This window comes from Paramisgurnus dabryanus, chromosome 1 (assembly GCF_030506205.2).
Source record: "Paramisgurnus dabryanus chromosome 1, PD_genome_1.1, whole genome shotgun sequence".
In the NCBI taxonomy this organism is placed as follows: Eukaryota; Metazoa; Chordata; class Actinopteri; order Cypriniformes; family Cobitidae; genus Paramisgurnus; species Paramisgurnus dabryanus.
This window is the reverse complement of record NC_133337.1, coordinates 54585622-54604838: the sequence shown is the minus strand read 5'-3', so window position 1 is coordinate 54604838 and position 19217 is coordinate 54585622. Positions and strand designations below refer to the sequence as shown.

The following is a 19217-nucleotide window of genomic DNA, read 5'->3' as shown; positions in this document are numbered from 1 at the left end:
ATTACGTTTATTTTATGTAAATAATAGTTAAAATGTTTTCATAAGAAACCTTAATGTATATGAACTTGATTTGTAAGAGTACTTTGGGGTTGGACCTTGCTTGCATTTCTTGGCTCCGATTTCAAAGCCCCCAAACCCTTTCAGCGGTGAGGGTGGACGCAGCGATGTCCTCTGCTGGCGTCAAGTCCTGAGGCAGATCCACCTCCCGTTACACGGCGTGCCCGATTTATGCTGGCAAGCGTGGGATTCCCCCGTACAAGGACGTCGGTCTCCTCGGCTGTGAACCGCTCCTGGCGTGCGCCTGGTAAATCCGTCATAATAATAGCAACCCGCCATGGAACTTGCGCCCTTGCGTTTAAAGGGAATGTTGGCTAGCGTTCTGATTGGTTTATTTGACGTTACGCCCAAACCACACCTATGAATAATGAACCTACTTCAGACCAACCCCTTATTGATTTGCGCCCGGCGCAAGAGTTATTTCTCACGCCGGGAAAATAGCAACAGCGCCCAAGATCCGCCCACAAACTCACTTGCGCGTTGCGCTTCGCACTTGCGTTTCAGATCGTTAAAATAGAGCCCATTGTGTGTCATTGCAATTACACCCTTTATATTCTTGTTTTCCTTTTGGCTTCAGTTTATTTTCAGGTGATGTTTTACGTATGTGCTGTGCTGAAGTCTCTGGCACAGTATGTTCTTAATGGAGATTAGCGTTCATTATTTGTAACTGCAGACAAATCCGTATTTGAAGTCCAAGCCCAGGAATTTGTCAAAGGCAGAATGCTTGATAGTTGCATGCCAACCATGAAAAAGTATGAATGATGATGATAATGAAATGAACTGTGACATCTTGAATCTGTTAGGGAATCACATACTGCATTTCCTGCTTTTTCTTTTGCCCTAATGCCATTCAATATTAACTCATGCTTCTTTATATCTCTTTGCTTACTTTTTTATTCTCTTGCTTTTCCTTTCATTTTTACCTTATTCTCTTTCTCTCTGTTTTCCATTCTCAGAGGCTAAAGTCAAAGATAATATCTATAGAAAGCCCCCTATCTACAAACAGCATGGTACAGTCCAGTCTCCGTACAACAGTCTCTCTTTGCATGCTTTTATGCATGTCACCATGGTTCCTGTTGCCGTGGAACCCATTTACCTTTGACCTTTCTTCTGTCTGCTGGTTTCCATTTCAGCTCCTTCTAGACATTACAAATCTCCTAAAAAATTTGGGTTTGACAAGGTACTTTTTCATGCAGAAATAAGTACTTTTTAGTAAATAAGTACATTTACAAAAAAGTTTTACCACATACAAATCTCAAAGGTTATTAAGTTAAAGCAGCCCTAAACTATTAAAGGAATAGCTTACCTAAAAATATTATTTACTTGCCCTCATTCCCTCATTTCAAGTTTATAAAGTATCCAAAGCCTAATAAAAGTATTATAATTATTCCAATTTCTGAAGTCGTATGATGGCTTTGTGTGAATTACGTTATCACTGATAACATTTCACTCCAGGGAGCTGTTAACCACTGCGACTGATTAAGCGTTCATTAAAAATATCCGAAAAGTTTGTTCACAAACTAGAAATAGCATCTTATGTGAATACATGTAAATAACCAGGGGTTAAATTGGGATTTGTTATGTGGGGGTTGCGATGGGTAACATGTTTAATACTGATGACAGCAAAGCCACTGGTGTGTTTGTGTGAGATTCTGGACCTCTGATAAGTTTCAGCTTTGAAGCTGTTCCAGAGGTTGATCCAAAATTGCACCTGAACTTGCATTAAATGTTGCAAATCTATGAGTCTGACACCCTATATGGATTTGTTACACATGTCATCATGTACAATTGATCAAACTTTCAGAAAATCAAGTTATAAGAATCATACAACCTCCTTGACCAATTCTAGGCATAAAAAGACATATTAGCAACATGTCTTAAAAATTAGCCATAGATACTCCCTATGCTAACCTTAGGTCACCACCAGCTAGTAAATACAATTACTATAGTTTTAATTGGTTTGTATAATAAAAAATACATTATTTCATTAAAATATATACAATAAGTTATATTCATTGTTTTCCAGTTAGCATATTTTAAGGATATGAGTGACATGGCGGGAACACTAGCACGAAGCAGAGCGAGACTTTCAGCCTATGTGCTGGGGCTAACCCCCGGACGGGCCAGGCCCAATTTAAACCCTATATATAAAATGTATATTACATTAAATATCAATGGCCAGATTTACAGTTTAAAGGGACACTCCACTTTTTTTTGAAAATATTCTAATTTTCCATTTTCTAATTTTTGGAATCTATTCAGCAAATCTCCAGGTCTGGCGGTACGACTTTTAGCATAGCTTAGCATAATCCATTGAATCTGATTAGACCATTTAGCATCACGCTTAGGGGAGCTGGAAAATGAGAATATTTTTAAAAAAGTGGAGTGTCCCTTTAACAGCCAATGCCTATTACGCTGTAAAACAACTATATCAAAATTTACTAAAGACACAGACACAATGAAAAACCAGCACTAAAAAGACTTGGACAGTTGTTTTTGCATCCGACCTTAATGCATTTATAGAAGTTTCCATTTCAGATGCAACATTTATGGGTGAAGAGTATTTGGTAACACTTAAGTAAATGGATTAACTAACATGATCAAACAATGATCAATTTAGTTTTAGCATTTATTAATCATTGTTAATGTTAGTTAATATCAACACAGTTATTCATATTAATTTATGGTGCATTCATTAATGTTAACCATATATTTAAATAAAATGCAAAAAAATAACTAAGGTTTGTGCTTGTGAATTTACTGGTATTCACTAGTATATTAATTATGGAAATTAGATTTTTGCGCCTGTGTTCTTCAACATGCACATTTACGCACTTTTTATAAATTGTGCGCTCATGCTAATTTGTTCTGTTTAGTCAATTTAGCCTATGACAATTCTATACAAGTGAATAACTACACAAATTGTGCTTTGTTTCCCACACAAACCTACTGTAGGACTTTCAAATACTTTGAGTAAAGTCATGTGGGCCACTTTTATGATACCTTTATTGTGATTTTGCATTCTTTGTCCTAAAAAGTTTTTAAAAAATTATAAACAGTATATCATAACAAATGTTTTATTTGTTTAAAGGCAAGTAAATAATAATTTCAGTATTTTTATTTCTTGGTAAACTATTACTGTAACTTACAGGTAATATTTGTTTCTAATGCATTTAATATTAAATAATGCCTTTGATAGGTTTCCATCAACAAGATTTATATTGGTTTAGCATGACATGGAAGCAGCAGTCAGATGTGTTCATCATTTTCGTTTGTATCCATCTTCATCCAAACACTCATTTGTTCATTGCAGCCCATGGTGTCTCATTTGTCAATGGTTTTGTGATTTAGATGTTTGGTGTCTCTGTAACTGATTGGTGCTGTGAAAAGTCAAAAGCATTTGTATATCCCATTGTGATTGGTTTGAAGGCATCTCTAGCTCATTGTGATTGGGTGGTAGAGGTATTAATCATGTGATTGGTTTCTTTTTACCTTTATTTTTAAACTTGCACCTTCATCCTGATGACATTGTGTTTGGTTGTGCAACCTTTTTTAATGTGCTTTTGAATGTTGATTTCTGTTTGTTTCCTTAATGAGTCCTGAGATCTGCTTTATCACTTCAATTCAAGCCACACTGATCAAATCAATTTATATGGTTTATGGGTTTATAACAGAATGTTGATTCTAACTTTTGTCCTGTGTGCACTTTTGTACTGTATCTTGCATGGTGTAACTTGTGTCAGTGTCACTCCATACAATGAAAACTGTCCATTAGGGTCTATTTTAAATTTTGTTATTGTGCCGCAGCTTCCAGAACCTCCTGGCAAGATGGAGAGGATGCAGACAGAAAGGTGATTCATGTTTTTGCGTAGATGTCCAAACTATACATGCAGGATAAAGCTTTTTCATTTAATCAAACATGCTTTATAGCATTTATTTCTCATAATAGATATATTTCTGTGCCTTTTATATTTTTACCTGGTTTTTGCCATTAGACCAGAACGAGTTGGATGAATCTGAAGGGAGAGACTGATGGACAGTCTCCGGAATTGGACCCAAGGACTTCTACCCACAGTTTGCCCACTGATATGTCTCAACCCAGTAAGTAACCAATCAGTGATTTGCAATGGAAATTATGATACAATGAGACATTAATAGGCTGTGGGTATACACCAGTGTTTCTCAACCAGAGACCTGTGGCCCACACAGATTTTCAAGGCGGCCTCAAGATGATTTAAAAATTTTCAAAATAAAAACATAAATGTATCTTATGTTATTTTATTTTATCGTTTTGTTATTTTTGTAATGAATAAATATCTTGTCTACTTATGCCAAGCTCTAGAATATTGTGGGTGGGGGGCTTCAAATATTGTTTTGGGCAATGGGGGGGCATAAAGTGAAAAAGGTTGAGAACCACTGGTATGTACGATACAAATGTGTAAAAAATATTTTAAAAGTACCAAAAATGAAAAATAAAATATACTCTCCTTTACAGACTTTCCATACAGCAAGTCTGCTTCATTACCAGGATACGGTCGGAACGGCATATTTAAGGTAAATTTGCCTGTAAATACAGAGACATTATTGCGTGTTTAGGCTAAGCTATGAGATCTCCATCACAGTAATTATACAGGAAAACACGCTGCAAACCCTTTCAGACTTGCATCTGTTCATGATCTTCCTAAGTTTTTTGGAACGTATGTGAGCTGTGGTCACAAATGCTGTCACTCCCTCTGGAGAATCCCAATATTTGATCCCAAATGGATTTGTCAACTCCAGCTGCTGAGACACATGATGGTGGTCTGATGGCACACATGGATCGTGACATACAGTTAGTATAGAGATTGAGAAGGCTATGATGCTTAAAGGGCGTGTCTGTGTGTACGTGCTCACATGCGTCAAGGACCATGTTTCTTTCCCACACTTTGGCCGTTTTCCATATTTCACTTTGTTCTTTAATTGAAATCTGGCTCCCTCATATTAGATGTTTCATTGGCACATCTTCTGTAAAGAAAAACTGGGTCCGTTTCCATTGCAGAAACCCCAGGCTCACTCATTCATTAAAACAAATTTTGCATCTCTGCCGCAGTGAATGCTTGTGTTGTGCTCCTGTACACTAGGTGGCAGTATGTTGCAGCTGTTTTAGGTATCCAGCTCTCAGAACAATAAACCACTTTTGTTATAGTTCTACTTAAAATTTAATTTAATCTGACTTAGTGTCACATTTCATCACTCTTACTTTACCCAAGTAATCACAAAGGCATGTGAAAAGTGGCGTTCATAGATCAATATTTTGTTACCAGACACACCAGCAGGCTTCGGCCCTAAGGATTCAAGCTGCTGTCTACGCAGAAAGTTTTTCTTTCATTTCCTGAGGTTAAAGGTCACTCAAGCCAGTTTTTATGTTAAGAGCCCTGTTCAGACATGAAGTTGTTACTCCCATTGGTTTGCATGCTTATAATAGCAACTGTTTGTGCTGTATACAGGGAGCAGTTTAACATTGAAGTCACTGTTTTATTATTAATATCTGAACCAATATTGCTTTAACATGATCACAGTTTGCAGTCTAAACGTATACCTGACCTGTAAATAAATGCTGCTGTCATGTCTTGGTCATTATTAGGCAGCAGATCTTGTTAAGGATGATGAAGATCAGGACTCTTCCTGGGGTGGAATGAGAGGTGAGTTATAGCAGATCAAGTAACATTTGTATCGCATACAGACTTTGTTATGATTTACTCTTTCTCTCTCCCTTTTTTGTCAACTTCGTTCTTCTTTCATCCCGTTCCTTCTCAGAGTATAAGGTAAGTTTTTTGTGTCTGCAAATTGCTGAACACAAAATTCTCAAGACTTTGTTTAAACATATTTCTTGGTTATGTGCAACTGTGTAACTGTGTTTCTTTTACATCCCCTTGTGTTGCAGGTTTACCCCTATGAAATGCTAGCTGTGACTCACAGAGTCCGAGTAAAACTACCACGTGATGTGGACCGCACCAGACTGGAGGTAAAAATCCTTATCTCATTTTGGTTATTTACTGTTTTACATAAAATCTACCTTCATAATGTTAATACCATTCAGTGAAAATATAACCTTGATATATTTAATATTAACTGAGTAAGGTCATGACAAAGATTGAAATTAATAATCTCAAAATTAGATTATAGGACTTTAGCCTGAATTTCACAGACAGGTTCCCATATTTTACAGTATCTACTGTATAAGAGTTATTTTTACCGTGTGTACCTGTTTGAGAATAGCTTTTGCAATGCAGATAGTTTATTGTTTTGTTTACCATTTACTTTGGCATATCCCAGCGCCATTAAAGGGGACATATCATGAAAATCTGACTTTTTCCATGTTTAAGTGCTATAATTGGGTCCCCAGTGTTTCTATCAACCTAGAAAATGTAAAAAAGATCAACCCAGTTACTTAGTTTTGGTAAACCATTCTCTGCAAGCGTGTGAAAAAATAGGTGATTAAATTTCGCTCCCTTTGTGATGTCAGAAGGGGATAATACCGCCCCTTAATCTGCACTATCCAACCACAGCTCTGCATTTAGTGCAGAGGTCAACTCATTTGCATTTAAAAGGACACCCAAAACGGCAAATTTTTGCTCATGCCTACAAAATGGCAATTTTAACATGCTATAATATATTATCTATAGGGGTATTTTGAGCTCAAACTTCACATATGTACTCTGGGGAAACAAAAGATTGATTTTACATTTTAATAAAGTCTTGTGAAATGTCCCCTTTAAAGGTCCACTATGTAGATTTTTAGCGACATCTAGCGGAGCTCACCTCTCCCTTTCGAAACGCATAGTGAAGCTACGGTAGCCATCGCAGGACAAACGCGTCATTGTCTGAGACAACATTGTGACAAAACCTATAGAGCAGTTTGTCTGTTTAGGGCTACTGTAGAAACGTGCCGGCGACTATGTAAGGGGACTCGTGCTGTATATAGAAAAAATGGCTCATTCTAAGGTAATAAAAACAATACAGTTATTTTGTAAGGGGTTTATACACTACTTATAATATAGTTATCTATAGTATATTGCATTTCTTTCAAGAGATCTTTCTAATAGTTACACAATGCACCTTTAAGTTATGGTTGATGACACGTGTGTAACGTTGTTACAATCATTATGGTGCACCCAGTCTCTTCCAGTTCTTCCATGGCTTTACTCATTTGCTGTTTATGAAGTGTTTAAAGGTGACATAGAATGATTGAACGGGGTATTTATCCTTGTTCTGTGATGTGAATGGTAGACAAAAATGTTTTTGTTTGGGTCTGTAATGCCTTAGAAGCTTCCTAAAAACCTCTCTCAGATAGCTCTATTAGGGTGGGGGATTTTAAACAAGTGGTTTTGCACCTATTTGGCTCCCCCTACTGGCTTAACTTGCAATCTCATTACTGATTGGCTAACTTTACTGCCACTCAAAAAATTTAGCCAATTATTTTAAAGTGGAGGGGCAGTTAGATGCCTGTGATGTCATAAGCATCAGTTTTTCAGATTGGGCTGTTTTCTGGCTGACATTTCTAAAAGAGGAATTTCTATGAGACTGAGATGTTTAGCATGTCTAGCACTTCTTGTATGTTCATGAATGCGGGTAGACCATTATTCAACAAAGACAAGGTAAAAATGTTTTTTCATTCTCTGTCCCCTTTAATTATAATTTTATCAACATTCATGGGTAACTGGTTCAAAGAAAAGCAGAAAGCAACCAGACGAAGTGTTCTGTGTGTATGTTTGTGTGTATGCATGAATGCACATCTGCTTGTGCGTGGATGTTGGTGAGGTTATTTTGCATATGCTTAAGCTTTGTTGGACCCCAGTCTTCCTGCCCACGGCCAACACATAATATATCATCTGTGTTCTTGAACATCATGTCACTGCTTTAAGTGGGAGTGGTAAAGGGAGAAGATATGCCTGGCCTTTTTTTACCTTCAGTGCGAATTACAGGAGATTTATAGACCCCACTCTCTATAACACTGTGGTTAAAAATGCAGCATTTCAAAATAAATGCACGTGTGTGTTAGTCTGTTATATAACTCATCTGCTGATATAACTGGCTATTGTCTCGTCTGTTTGAATTGAGCGTGATTAGAGTCGGTCACACAATAGGGGGTGTATACAATGGCTGAAGATGAAATAAAACTTTCCAAATACGAATGATTTCAGCATCTGTTTGGAACAGTGCAAGATAACCACACATCTGCAAGTGTTACAGTACCACATACGACAGGGCCTGAAAGAATAAAGATTTAGATGAATTCATTCTGGAATGCTTAAAAACCAAATTGAGGTCATTGGCTTTAAAGCCTGGCTGCTGCAGTGGTGCTCATAGCCCTGATTGTGCAAAACTCAGTGAATGTCCTCAACAATCGCAAAGCCATAGAGAAGTGCAGATACTGTAGATGTTTGTAATTATTGTTGAAAATATGACACTTTTACCTCCATGCAGAAATTGTTCTCAGTGTTTCGAAATCTTGCTGACACTCGCTGGGTTTGTTCCGACTGGAGATTTATTAGTCCTTTCGACATGGATCTTTAAAGTGGAAGTCACCCTAAAACAACATTTTGCTCCAACACTATATTTCATCACATATATGTAGTTGATTGTGCTGCCATCAAATGTTCCTACTCCATAAAAAATAAAGCTTTTAACTGCTACAGTGACGGTGATTTGATGACCCGTATGACACTTAAAAGTACCGCGAGAGCGATTCGCAAAACATAAAATTTCTAGACAACATAAAAGAATCCGTTGGTTACAGTGTGTTTTAATTAACTAATATGTAAAGTTTAAAACTACCGTTTTTCTTCTCAATTCCAGAGGCACCTGTCACCAGAGGACTTCTACAGCGTGTTTGGGATGACCATTGAACAGTTTGACCGTTTGGCCCTGTGGAAGAAAAATGACATGAAGAAGAAAGCTCGATTGTTTTAAACGTGTCAAATTCCTTGGGGGGAAGCAAAATAAGAGATAACGTCATCCTGCACGTCCTGTGTGCGTGGAAGGATGAATGTGAGAGGAATATATGCACCTCCATTCTGCTGCAAAGCTGTCATCCTATCTCACGCCGAGTAAGAGGGAGTGTGTCGAAAATCGCTTTCACAATGCTGACGATGTTTGCAACCTAGCTTCGTGTGTGAACGCCTCACCACATCATCTGAATGTCAAAGAGACTCGAGAACTGAACTGAATTCTCCACGGCTATCCTGGTTTCTCCTCTTCGGTTGTCTTGTTAGTCTTCTTCCCTGTGCTGTTTTTTTGTTTTTTTGCACTCGATATTGATATAAGCCCCTTTCTTCACATTTTTAATTGCAATTCAGTTCTACTTAAAAGTCTTTATGCTACATAATGCAGTCATGCTGTGTGTCCCATTGTCATTTCGTTTTGGCTGTTATGAATGTTATTCAACAGAAGTCCTGTCTTAACGTGGGAATTTATTAGGAATACATAGCATCTGTTGATAATGCCATGTGCCAATTGTGTGATGCCATGTGTGTGATAATGGTAATGCCAATTCCCTTGTGCTCTTTGCATTGTTTTGCCACCTGATTCACTATAGCGATTATCCAAAAATGCTAAACATAGCCAAAAAAAATTCCTGAACTGAGTTTGCAGGTCACAATTCTCATTGGGCAGGTTACAAGACGTTTTGAGTACTAGTTTGAGGATGGTGTTGCAGACCTGCAGTATACTCCATCAACGGTAACACTTGCAATTCAGGCATCTAAGGTGGCTTTATAAAATTCTAAAAGCTTGTCAATTTCTGTGTCGATCATTATAAAACATTATAACACCGTAACTGCTCCTGTTTTGTGAATAACCCATCTATAACAAATCTATAAAAAGATCTTATTCAAATACACTTCAATGCTATTCCAGCGTGTTTAGTGCTCGATTTAACTGGAGTGCACGTTTTTGTGCTGAAACACGGCAAGCTTAAGCGGCACAGTTAGTGAATTCCCTTGACATGACACATGGCCATTGCTTGGACTGAAATATCAATCATGTCATTTCTTTATGGAAGCTTATTAATGGCTTTAGCATGACCTGGCCAAAGACTCAGTCAGAGATAGGAGTCAACTTTGTGATCAAAGCACCTTTAGTTGATGCATTTAATAATCCTTACTGTTGCTGTGAGTGCTGATCGCTGGAACAAGCTTTGTGTTTGGTTTTTCAGGTCAGGGTGAGATTTATCATTAGGTTTATGACCTCATTTAATAAGGCTTTGGTTGTTATTTGTCCTCCATACATTGTGCGTAGTATGGATAGTCAAGGTAATGTCATTATTATCAGTAATCAAACAGATCAGGCTTTGAACGTTGCATTGCCCACTGTTATTATTCAAAGTGCTCACAGAAAATCCTTCCACATTTTTGTACATCATTGTTTTTATTGCTGGATATTTTATTCGCTATTTGCCAATCATTTCATCATTGACTTTAGCATGGAGCTACCATGCACCAAAGGTAACACATTCTGTAGCAATTAGCAATGCTGATAAGACTTAACAAAGCATGCAGTGGTGCTTTATTTAAAACCCAAATAGGATTTTTTGATTCTTAAATGTGTGTGTGCAGTATAAGAAATGTCTGTTGCTCTGATATTGTCATCTATAGGCATGCACTGCATATAGTAGAAGCGTCGTGTCATGGCTTCAAATGAATTTGAACTTCAGAGTGTAATCATGTGTTTGTCTAATTTGTTGAGATCTTATGGATATTGAGAGACTAAAATCAGTGTTTGCTTATTTAGGAACATTCTTAGGTTCCTCTCTACCAAGTCTGTTCTTGATGTTCTGTTGTTCCTGATATTGGCTCTATTGCTAATGGCTCAATTTGGGGAGGTAAAAGTAACGGTTTTTGTTTTTTAATAAAAAACGCAGTACCTTGTTTTGACTAATTAAAACCATGTACAACATGTGCCTATATCTATATCTGCAATATCTTTTTTGACTGAACTGGGAAACTCGCTATTGGATTGTTTTACTTCATTATCGATTTTGAAAGCACAGCATTTGAATCCTGCTTATGTGCATATAGAAATGCATTTTTCATCCTTAGGGCCATGATGTCGACATTTACATGCAGTTCAATTTGCCATCACAAAATCTATTGCTGTGGGACACATTTAGTAAAGCCTGAAAGTGTTTTGGTCTGTATGCAGTGAATGTGTCTGAATGCGTAGGAGGAAACCTTCCCAGATGAACAATGTTGAGCTTTGGAGGATGAATGTGTTAGTCTTATTTAAACAGCTGGAGAAACAGGAACGCATGTGGGTGTGTGGTATTAGCTGTCAGTTCAGCGGTCCAATAGTTCAAACTAGGTGAGTTCAGATCAGCTTGTTTTCTGTCACCTTATTCATTATATAACACTAAAAACAGACTTAAGTCATGATTAAATAAGCTAGGGCTTAACTGCATCTCTGCATTGGTTCATTTCATGTATTTCAAGAAAAATAAATCCTGTTTTTCTTTGTCATGCGAATGTCTTTGTGTAGACATATTACTGTGACCCCAGAAATCTCTGACCCAACAGTTTTGAAAGCTGCTTTCCTATTATTATTTCTATTACATATGAAGAGATGTGCCTGGGTCTGCATTCATACAAATGTTTTATTTTCCATCTGGAATGTTTGAGACGTTTTTGAAGCTGTATTTTTGGTCACCCAATAAGTAATTTTGTTGGGTTTCCCTTCCCATGGGTGTGCTTGATTTTGTGTTGGTATGCAAACTATAACTGTGATTATGTGATTCTGACTGTGCAAAGTACTGAATGAATTTAGGAAAAAATGTAAATGCAGCCTTTCACCCACAATGTCTTTGAGTTGCCTTGCAAAAATATTGATAATCATCTCAATAAATATAACTACTTCAACTTAAGTGTTGTTCTGAAAGAAGTGCAACTACAGTACTACTCACACAGATAAAAAACAAACAAAAAGATTATAGGTCTTCAACAGGGGGTCTCTGGTGGTATTACCAGGGGTCCTTCAAATATTTTTAAAAATGTTAAATTATTATTTTTTTGGTAATTAGGCATCAAACAAAATGCATTAATTTGGCTTAATTTGATTAAAGTAAAGGTTCCCACTTTAAAATCTATTCAGTAAATGTATAATATTATGTTAAGCACATGTGACTGTTATGATGGTTACATTATGAAATTCTTAAAATAATCATTGTTGGTATACACAAAGTATATAAATCCCAAAGTATGTAAACCCCAAAAAAATGTAAATGTAAAGTAAATGTAATGTAAAGTCTTAATTTGGTCCCTGGTCCTGATCTCTATCCATTAAGGGACCCTTGCCCTGAAAAAGGTTGAAGAGCTCTGAAATACATATACACACAAGCACTTATTCTTTATATTTTTCTACATTATAAAAATGGTAAACTTTCTAAAACTATGGTATAAGAAAAATGTAACTTTGGGAGTTATGTTGTGACCAACAATTTCTTAAATAAATCAAAACTATGTTATATTCTGGCCTCTTTAAATTATACGTTTTATTATGGGCTGTTATTGGCTGTTTTTATTCATTATTTAGTCGAATTCATACATTTCAACAGGCTATTTAACATGAAACATTTTTAATTAAATAAATCGAACAAATATCCTGACACATTTTTATTTTTGTCTAAAACTAATTTCAAACACTCAGGCATAAACATTCCGTTCAAAATATTTGTATGATTATAAGAAACATTTACGTTAACCTTAACCTTTCATCGTGTGTAGACAGACAGGAATACAGTTGATTGCGCAGATGTTCTATGTCACGCCTCCTAGCTTCTATTGGCTGGCGGTTATCGCAGAACGCTGACGGATTGGCTGAGGCGGTTGTCAATCACAGGCTGACTTGACAGCGGGTTAGCGGTGATATGAATCTGAAGAAGCTCGGACGGGCCAGAGGAACAACGGCGGTTACAGGACAGGTTTATTGTCTTGTAATAAAGCCATGACGAAAAATAACGGGGAAGGTAAGTTGTCACTATTAAAATTATTACTAAATGACTTATATTTGCACGTTGTTAAAGTCTTGTGAGTATCGGTCATATGTGAAATATTTATCAATTTCAAAATACTATTTGTTTTCATAAGGCTACTAGACATGCACTGTGTAACATTTACAGTGGTGTCAACTTATTATTAAAATACGTAAAAGTATTTTAAACTAGTAACAATTATGGGTAAGGTGTTATTGTCTCGCTTCTCGTTTATTTTCAACAATACATGTTAACTAAAAAAAACACATCAACCGCATACGATTGCTCTCTCATCCTAAAGTAATATTAGTCATTTTTCGGAGCTGCCAAAAGCCATTTCAATGTTTTTAAAGTGTATGTGAGCACAAAGACGCACGAGGCATCCTGATAAACTGACGTCATGATGTGGAGCGCTCGTGGGGGTCTAGTGTTGAATAGCGCCAGGCTGCATGGATCAGCTGGCGTCTCGATCCCGGGCCACAGATGATGCTGAGGGGGAGGGTGCATAGAGGAAGGACACAGTAGCTAATTATGGAGAACAAATTCAATTAATTCAACATTATCGAGTGAATTTGAGTGAGATGCAAGTAAAACATCTTTAAATTTGTGATATGGTGTGCCCAAATCCCATGCCATCTTGCTTGTATGGTTTGAATCCCACTCATCAGTAGAACCGGATACTTTGGAATATGGTTCCGTGTTGGCACAAGTCCTTGCTTGTGAACTTTACAGTTATTTTAAGGTGAAATGTTTTGCAAATTCAAAGGATGTTTGCATAAAGCGGAAGAGTATTTGTAGAGTCTTGGATCTTGTGAAGGGTGTGTTCCACCTCCAGTTCAATCCACAGTATTCCTCTGGGAACAACTGACAATGGAGTGGACAAGAACTTTCATCCTGTGCATTGTTTTTCTAGCATTGGCACTGAGGTGAGGATATAATGGACAAAAACATGAAAAGCCACCAAAGAAGCATGCTTTGTCTCATATCTCAGTCCAGACTGTCTCAAAACAGTCGAAGCACGTAAAGAAAATAAGAAAGTATCCACTTGAACAGGTTGTGTTGGCCCAACATGCAATCATTGGCCAGGAATATGATCATTTGGAAAAACAAAGATAAGCTTGGACAAAGCTTTGGTGATGTCTTTGATCAATAGCCAATGTACATTTTAGATGGGTGTGATCTAGCATTTTAAGATTCTTTGTAACCAAGGAGCTCTGAAAATACAGTCTGGGAAAATAGGTGATAGAGCCTTAAACTTTCACCACACAATTGGTCAAACAAACAGGAGGTTCAGCTCAGGATGTTCTGCTTCCTAACCAGAGCACAATAAAATAAAAACCCTTATTGAATCACATCCTTTAAAAATAAAATTTCCTTTGACTCTTAAGTAAATGTTTATATTACTGGCAGTTTCAAATCGATCTGGCAAACACACCAATGAAAACCTCGAACAACATTTTTTTGATATGAGATTGGCAGATTTTGATTCCATTTAAGGGCAAAAAGCATGCAAGTTGCACCCTTTTTAAAGTCGTATGTACTAGTCTGTTTGGTTATGCTTTATTTCAAGATTCCTTTGACAAACCACGCAAGGATTGGGCCATATGCCAGCTGAATTCATAGCCTATTTTTGATGATCACGGTGCATGTGATTGTTTCATAAAAGCAGGCTTCAGTAGATAGGAGTTTGATAGCTTGATGACTGCTCTGTGCTTCAATGTCTGAGTGCTATGGGATGTAGTGACATCATTACTTGCGCACATCTGGACCTGCATTGTTGCAGCATGTGTTTGTTTGTGTGGTGAGGGTTTTTGGGAATCCTAGTGGTAAAAAAAGATGACTAGTCAATTTGCATGCATACTGTAAGAATGTATGCAATGCATGGAGGATAGATGAACATGCAGTGGTTGTTTACTATCTAACCAGACTTAATCTTGTAGTCTGTGTGATCTGTAGTCTAGCAGTGTGTGCCTTAGGATAGTTTTCACAGACGAACAGTCAGAGTCTCCATTGGGTTTATATTACTTTAGTGTGCCTCAGGAAGCTCCATGTAGTGTAACTGTCTGAGAAATATGTCAGACACAGCTGTATACAACTGCTACTGTAACTCTTTGTCTGTCTTAATGAATACCAAACCACTTTTCTTACAGAATGACGTATTGATTCATGAAAAGAACAAGGTTTATAAATGTTTGATTTATTGCAAGTAGGGAAATGACAGAAACTGGGGATAATGTGTTCTCGTACTGAATTCTAATGAGCTGGATTCAAACACATCATCACTCATACTGTATAAGTATTGAGGAACACAATTCAATGTGTCAGAACAAACTGTTAAAGGGGACATACTATGAAAATATGACTTTTTTATGTTTAAGTGCTATAATTGGGTCCCCAGTGCTTGTATCAACCTAGAAAATGTGAATAAGATCAACTCAGTAACTTTGTTTTGGTAAACCATTCTCTGTAAGCATGTGAAAAAATAGGTCATTGAAATTTGGCTCCCCTGGTGATGTCAGAAGGGGATAATACCGCCCCTTAATCTGAACTATCCAACCACGGCACTGCCTTTTAGTGCAGAGATCAGCTCATTTGCATTTTAAATGACACACCCAAAAACGGCACGATTTTGCACACACCTACAAAGTGACAATTTTAACTTGATATAATAAATTATCTATATGGTATTTTGAGCTAAAACTTCACATATGTACTCTGGTGACACCAAAGATTTATTTGACATCTTAAAAAAGTCTTGTGAAATGTCCACTTTAAACCAAGGCTCTGGCAGACACTTGGAAATTTTAATACAAGTTTTGAGATGAACCCTTAACATGATCCTTGTAAACCCCAACATCCTCATCATCCTCCACAAACCTTAGGGAGTTGTTTTGGGAAGCTAACATTAAAAGACTAAAAATAGTAGCTTACATTAATCTTCAATCTTGACATGTGGAATGTTTGTTGTAATGTTTAGATTATTTGAAATAACTACCAGCTCAGTGAGTTATACAAATATCTTCACTTACTAATAAAAACACGCCTAAAAGATTTCTTCCTAAGTCCACATTTTCTAAGAAATATGGCAATGTTTTGACTGGAACAGTAACTTGAAAACCAGTTACAGTAAACCTATAAAAAAACTTCTTATATTTGTTGTGTAAGAGGTTCTTGTTTACTTGTACAATCTTGCGGGCCAGGAACCCTAATGATCGGCTTGCACTTCAGGCAATGAGGGACAGAGGGCCCTAGTTGTCAATTTGCACCATAGGCACTAAGATTACATGGGGTTCAGCTTACATTGGCAGTCCTGGGTCATGTGGTTGGAGGCTTTGGATGACCCTGGTGGTCCTTCTGGCCCAGTCTATAATCTAACCCTGGCCATGATACAATATAGTGTACAATATACTTTATCCAACAATTTAGACATACTAACAATATTTAACTTAGACTTGATATTATTGATTTAAATAATGTGTTTATGACTTTTAAAGTAGAACAGTTACTCACTGGCTGTACATGCATCAGCTGTGCGATTTGTCTTTCCTAAGTTGTCAGTCATCTATGCTCCCTGAAGCTCTGAAACATCATTGGATTGGAATGGCAAATCTTTAAAGAAAAACATGAAAAAAGTGGTGCTGCATGCCAGCGGCTCTTTTCGCCTTTGAGTATGTTTTCCCATAAGGACTTCTTATTGAGACATAGCCAGGGGGAGATATAAGCTTCACTTTTTTTGTGTTAAACACTCAAGTGTGTTTGTGTTCATATAGGGGTGCTTGTATTTCAAAACCTCATTAGAAGATGCAAGTGCACAGACTTCAAATGTCTGTGCTGTAAACCAAGATGAACTCTAGACCTCTGAATCACTGTTTGAGTAAGCTGTCTCAGGCTCTTTTGAAAGCATTTATTACCTCTCTCACTCACACACACACACACACACACACACACACACACACTCTCTCTCTCTCTCTCTCTCTCTCTCTCTCTCTCAGTCTCTCTCTCTTTCTAGGTATTTTATTAATTTATAAATGAATATTCACTTTATAATTTTAAAGTAGTAAAGAATTACTGTAAGAGAGGGAGGATAAAAGCAAGGGAATTGCAAACTGTAGCAAAGCATAAAAGAAAAAGTTTAGATGAAAGTGGTTGTGGTTTTTAACACTTTTGACCACATTACAGCCGTAGGGATCTGATTAGTCTGAAGTGGTTGCTTTTATGGTGGAAATGTTGGTTAAGTGTTTTGTGTGTAGGACATGTTTTTGCAACCAGGGTAACAGTTTTTTTGTAAAGGGTTGTCTTATAGCTAGCAGATGCTAGAAGTGTTAGCATGAATAATGGATGCACATTGTGTTGTAATAATGGGTTTTAGGAGATGAGGTAGCTTTAGTAATGCTAACTTGACTGCTGTAATTGTACTCTTGTCATCCAAAAATGCTAATCTCCCCCCCTCCTCAAAACGATCTCTCTTCACTTCCGTTCACGAGGAATGACTCAAGGGCAGGGCCTGGGAAAAGATTGCACTGATTATCAATTAGTAACATGGCCCAACTTCCAACGATCCAATCAGTTCGATAGACGAATTCAAGTCCGCACTATTTTTTTCTCATTTTAGAATCTGTTTTACTCAGATACGTCACGACGGGGAGAAAATCCCTGCTGAAAAAAACAGCATCAAACCAGCATGGACCAGCATGGGAATTATGCTGGTTTAGCTGGTGGTCACAGCATACCAGCACCAAAACACAACTTATGCTGGTATGGCCAGCATGGGATGCTGGTGCTAATGCTGGTTTAGCTGGTGCCAATGCTGGTTTGTTGCTGGTTTAGCTGGTGCTGATGCTGGTGCTGATGCTGGGTTGATGCTGGTTTAGCTGGTGTTCACTAGCAAACCAGCACCAAAACACAACATATGCTGGTCTTGCTGGTATGCTGGTTTTTTCAGCAGGAAATAAGGCCATCACTACTTTTTTTCAATGTGACTTTAAAGGAAAACAACACCGTTTATCAATATTTTACTATTTTCTTACCTTAACTTAGACAAATTAATACACACCTATCTTTTTTCAATGCGTGCACTTCATCTTTGCACAGCGCGTCTTGAATGTGTTAGCATTTAGCCTAGCCCCATTCATTACTTAGGATCCAAACAGGGATGAATTTAGAAGCCACCAAACACTTCCTTGTTTTCCCTATTTAAAGACTGTTACATGAGTACTTACACGAGTAAATATGGTGGCACAAAATGAAACGTGGCAATTTTTAAGAGGATAAAAAATGCAGACTATATTGTATGACGAAGAGCACTGTCACAGACATCTCTACACATGACAAATAAACTTGAAATTGAGTTTGTCAATTGTCGATCTATATTTCTACATATTTTGTAGGGGTGTCACGATTCTCCAAATCCTCGATTCAATTACATTTTCGATTCTAAGGTCACGATTCGATCCGATTCTCGATTTTTACATATTTTTTTGAAGACAAAAATGATATGCCATTATTTATTATTATTATTATAGTTTAACATTAACATGCACATTGCACAACTCACATGGGGGTTTGTGGGCTTCACTTAACGCAAGAGCTTGTAGAGAGAGGATTCCTTCTTGCACGCACATGGACTCAATGCACATGGACTTAATGCGCGTGTCTTGGACTCATAGCATCTGAAATAAATCCAGCATCATAAGCAGCTGCGCTTCTCTCTGTCTCACGTGCACGCGCTCTCGCATCTTTCCAAAGTCTAAACATAAACTAAAGTAGTAATCCTTATGTATTTGTTCAGTTTTATGCAGTTCATGCGAGCTGAGGCAAACAATCCCTTTTGTTTAAAATATAACCCGCTGCATCTTTGCGCCTCTCTCACTCTCGCGCACGTGCAGAGAGCTGCGCTCTGTCCAAAGTCAGATCACTAGATAGTAATCCTGTTTATGATATGCATTTCAAGGAGTTGAAGCATCCCTCGTGTTTAAAATATGATCGCGTTCCGCTGGACAGATGTTTTTAAAGGCATCTCTGAGAGTTTTTTCCCTCGCTTGGCAAGCCGACCGGACGTGACATGGGGGCGTGGCAGCATCGACGATCCCATTTTTTAATTCGAAGTTCGAAGCTGTGACTTAATTTCGATCGATTTCGATTTAAAATCGAAATCGTG

At 37.5% G+C, this 19217-nt stretch overlaps 2 protein-coding genes across 10 annotated transcripts in view; both read left to right on the top strand.

The window, feature by feature from the left end:
* The window catches only part of ablim2 (actin binding LIM protein family, member 2), a 73527-nt gene extending 61579 nt beyond the window's left edge, over positions 1–11948 (top strand). For 7 of the 9 annotated variants that reach the window (XR_010521256.2, XR_010521260.2, XR_010521261.2 and 4 more), the window contains 7 exons: positions 1014–1067; positions 3865–3908; positions 4053–4158; positions 4553–4611; positions 5681–5861; positions 5981–6061; positions 8896–11948. Coding sequence is in view for 1 of the 9 variants with exons in the window: in XM_073815618.1 (XP_073671719.1) it covers positions 1014–1067; positions 3865–3908; positions 4053–4158; positions 4553–4611; positions 5681–5738; positions 5854–5861; positions 5981–6061; positions 8896–9009 (524 nt within the window). In the remaining 8 variants the exon portion in view is untranslated. The remainder of the gene's footprint in view (positions 1–1013; positions 1068–3864; positions 3909–4052; positions 4159–4552; positions 4612–5680; positions 5862–5980; positions 6062–8895) is intronic. The other 2 variants (XM_073815618.1, XR_010521259.2) reach the window with 2 other exon arrangements.
* A 939-nt stretch (positions 11949–12887) lies between these two features.
* The window catches only part of afap1 (actin filament associated protein 1), a 77136-nt gene continuing 70806 nt past the window's right edge, over positions 12888–19217 (top strand). Inside the window, exon 1 of the mRNA XM_065242356.2 lies at positions 12888–13054. Coding sequence (XP_065098428.1) covers positions 13033–13054 — 22 coding nt within the window. The 5' untranslated portion in view covers positions 12888–13032. The remainder of the gene's footprint in view (positions 13055–19217) is intronic.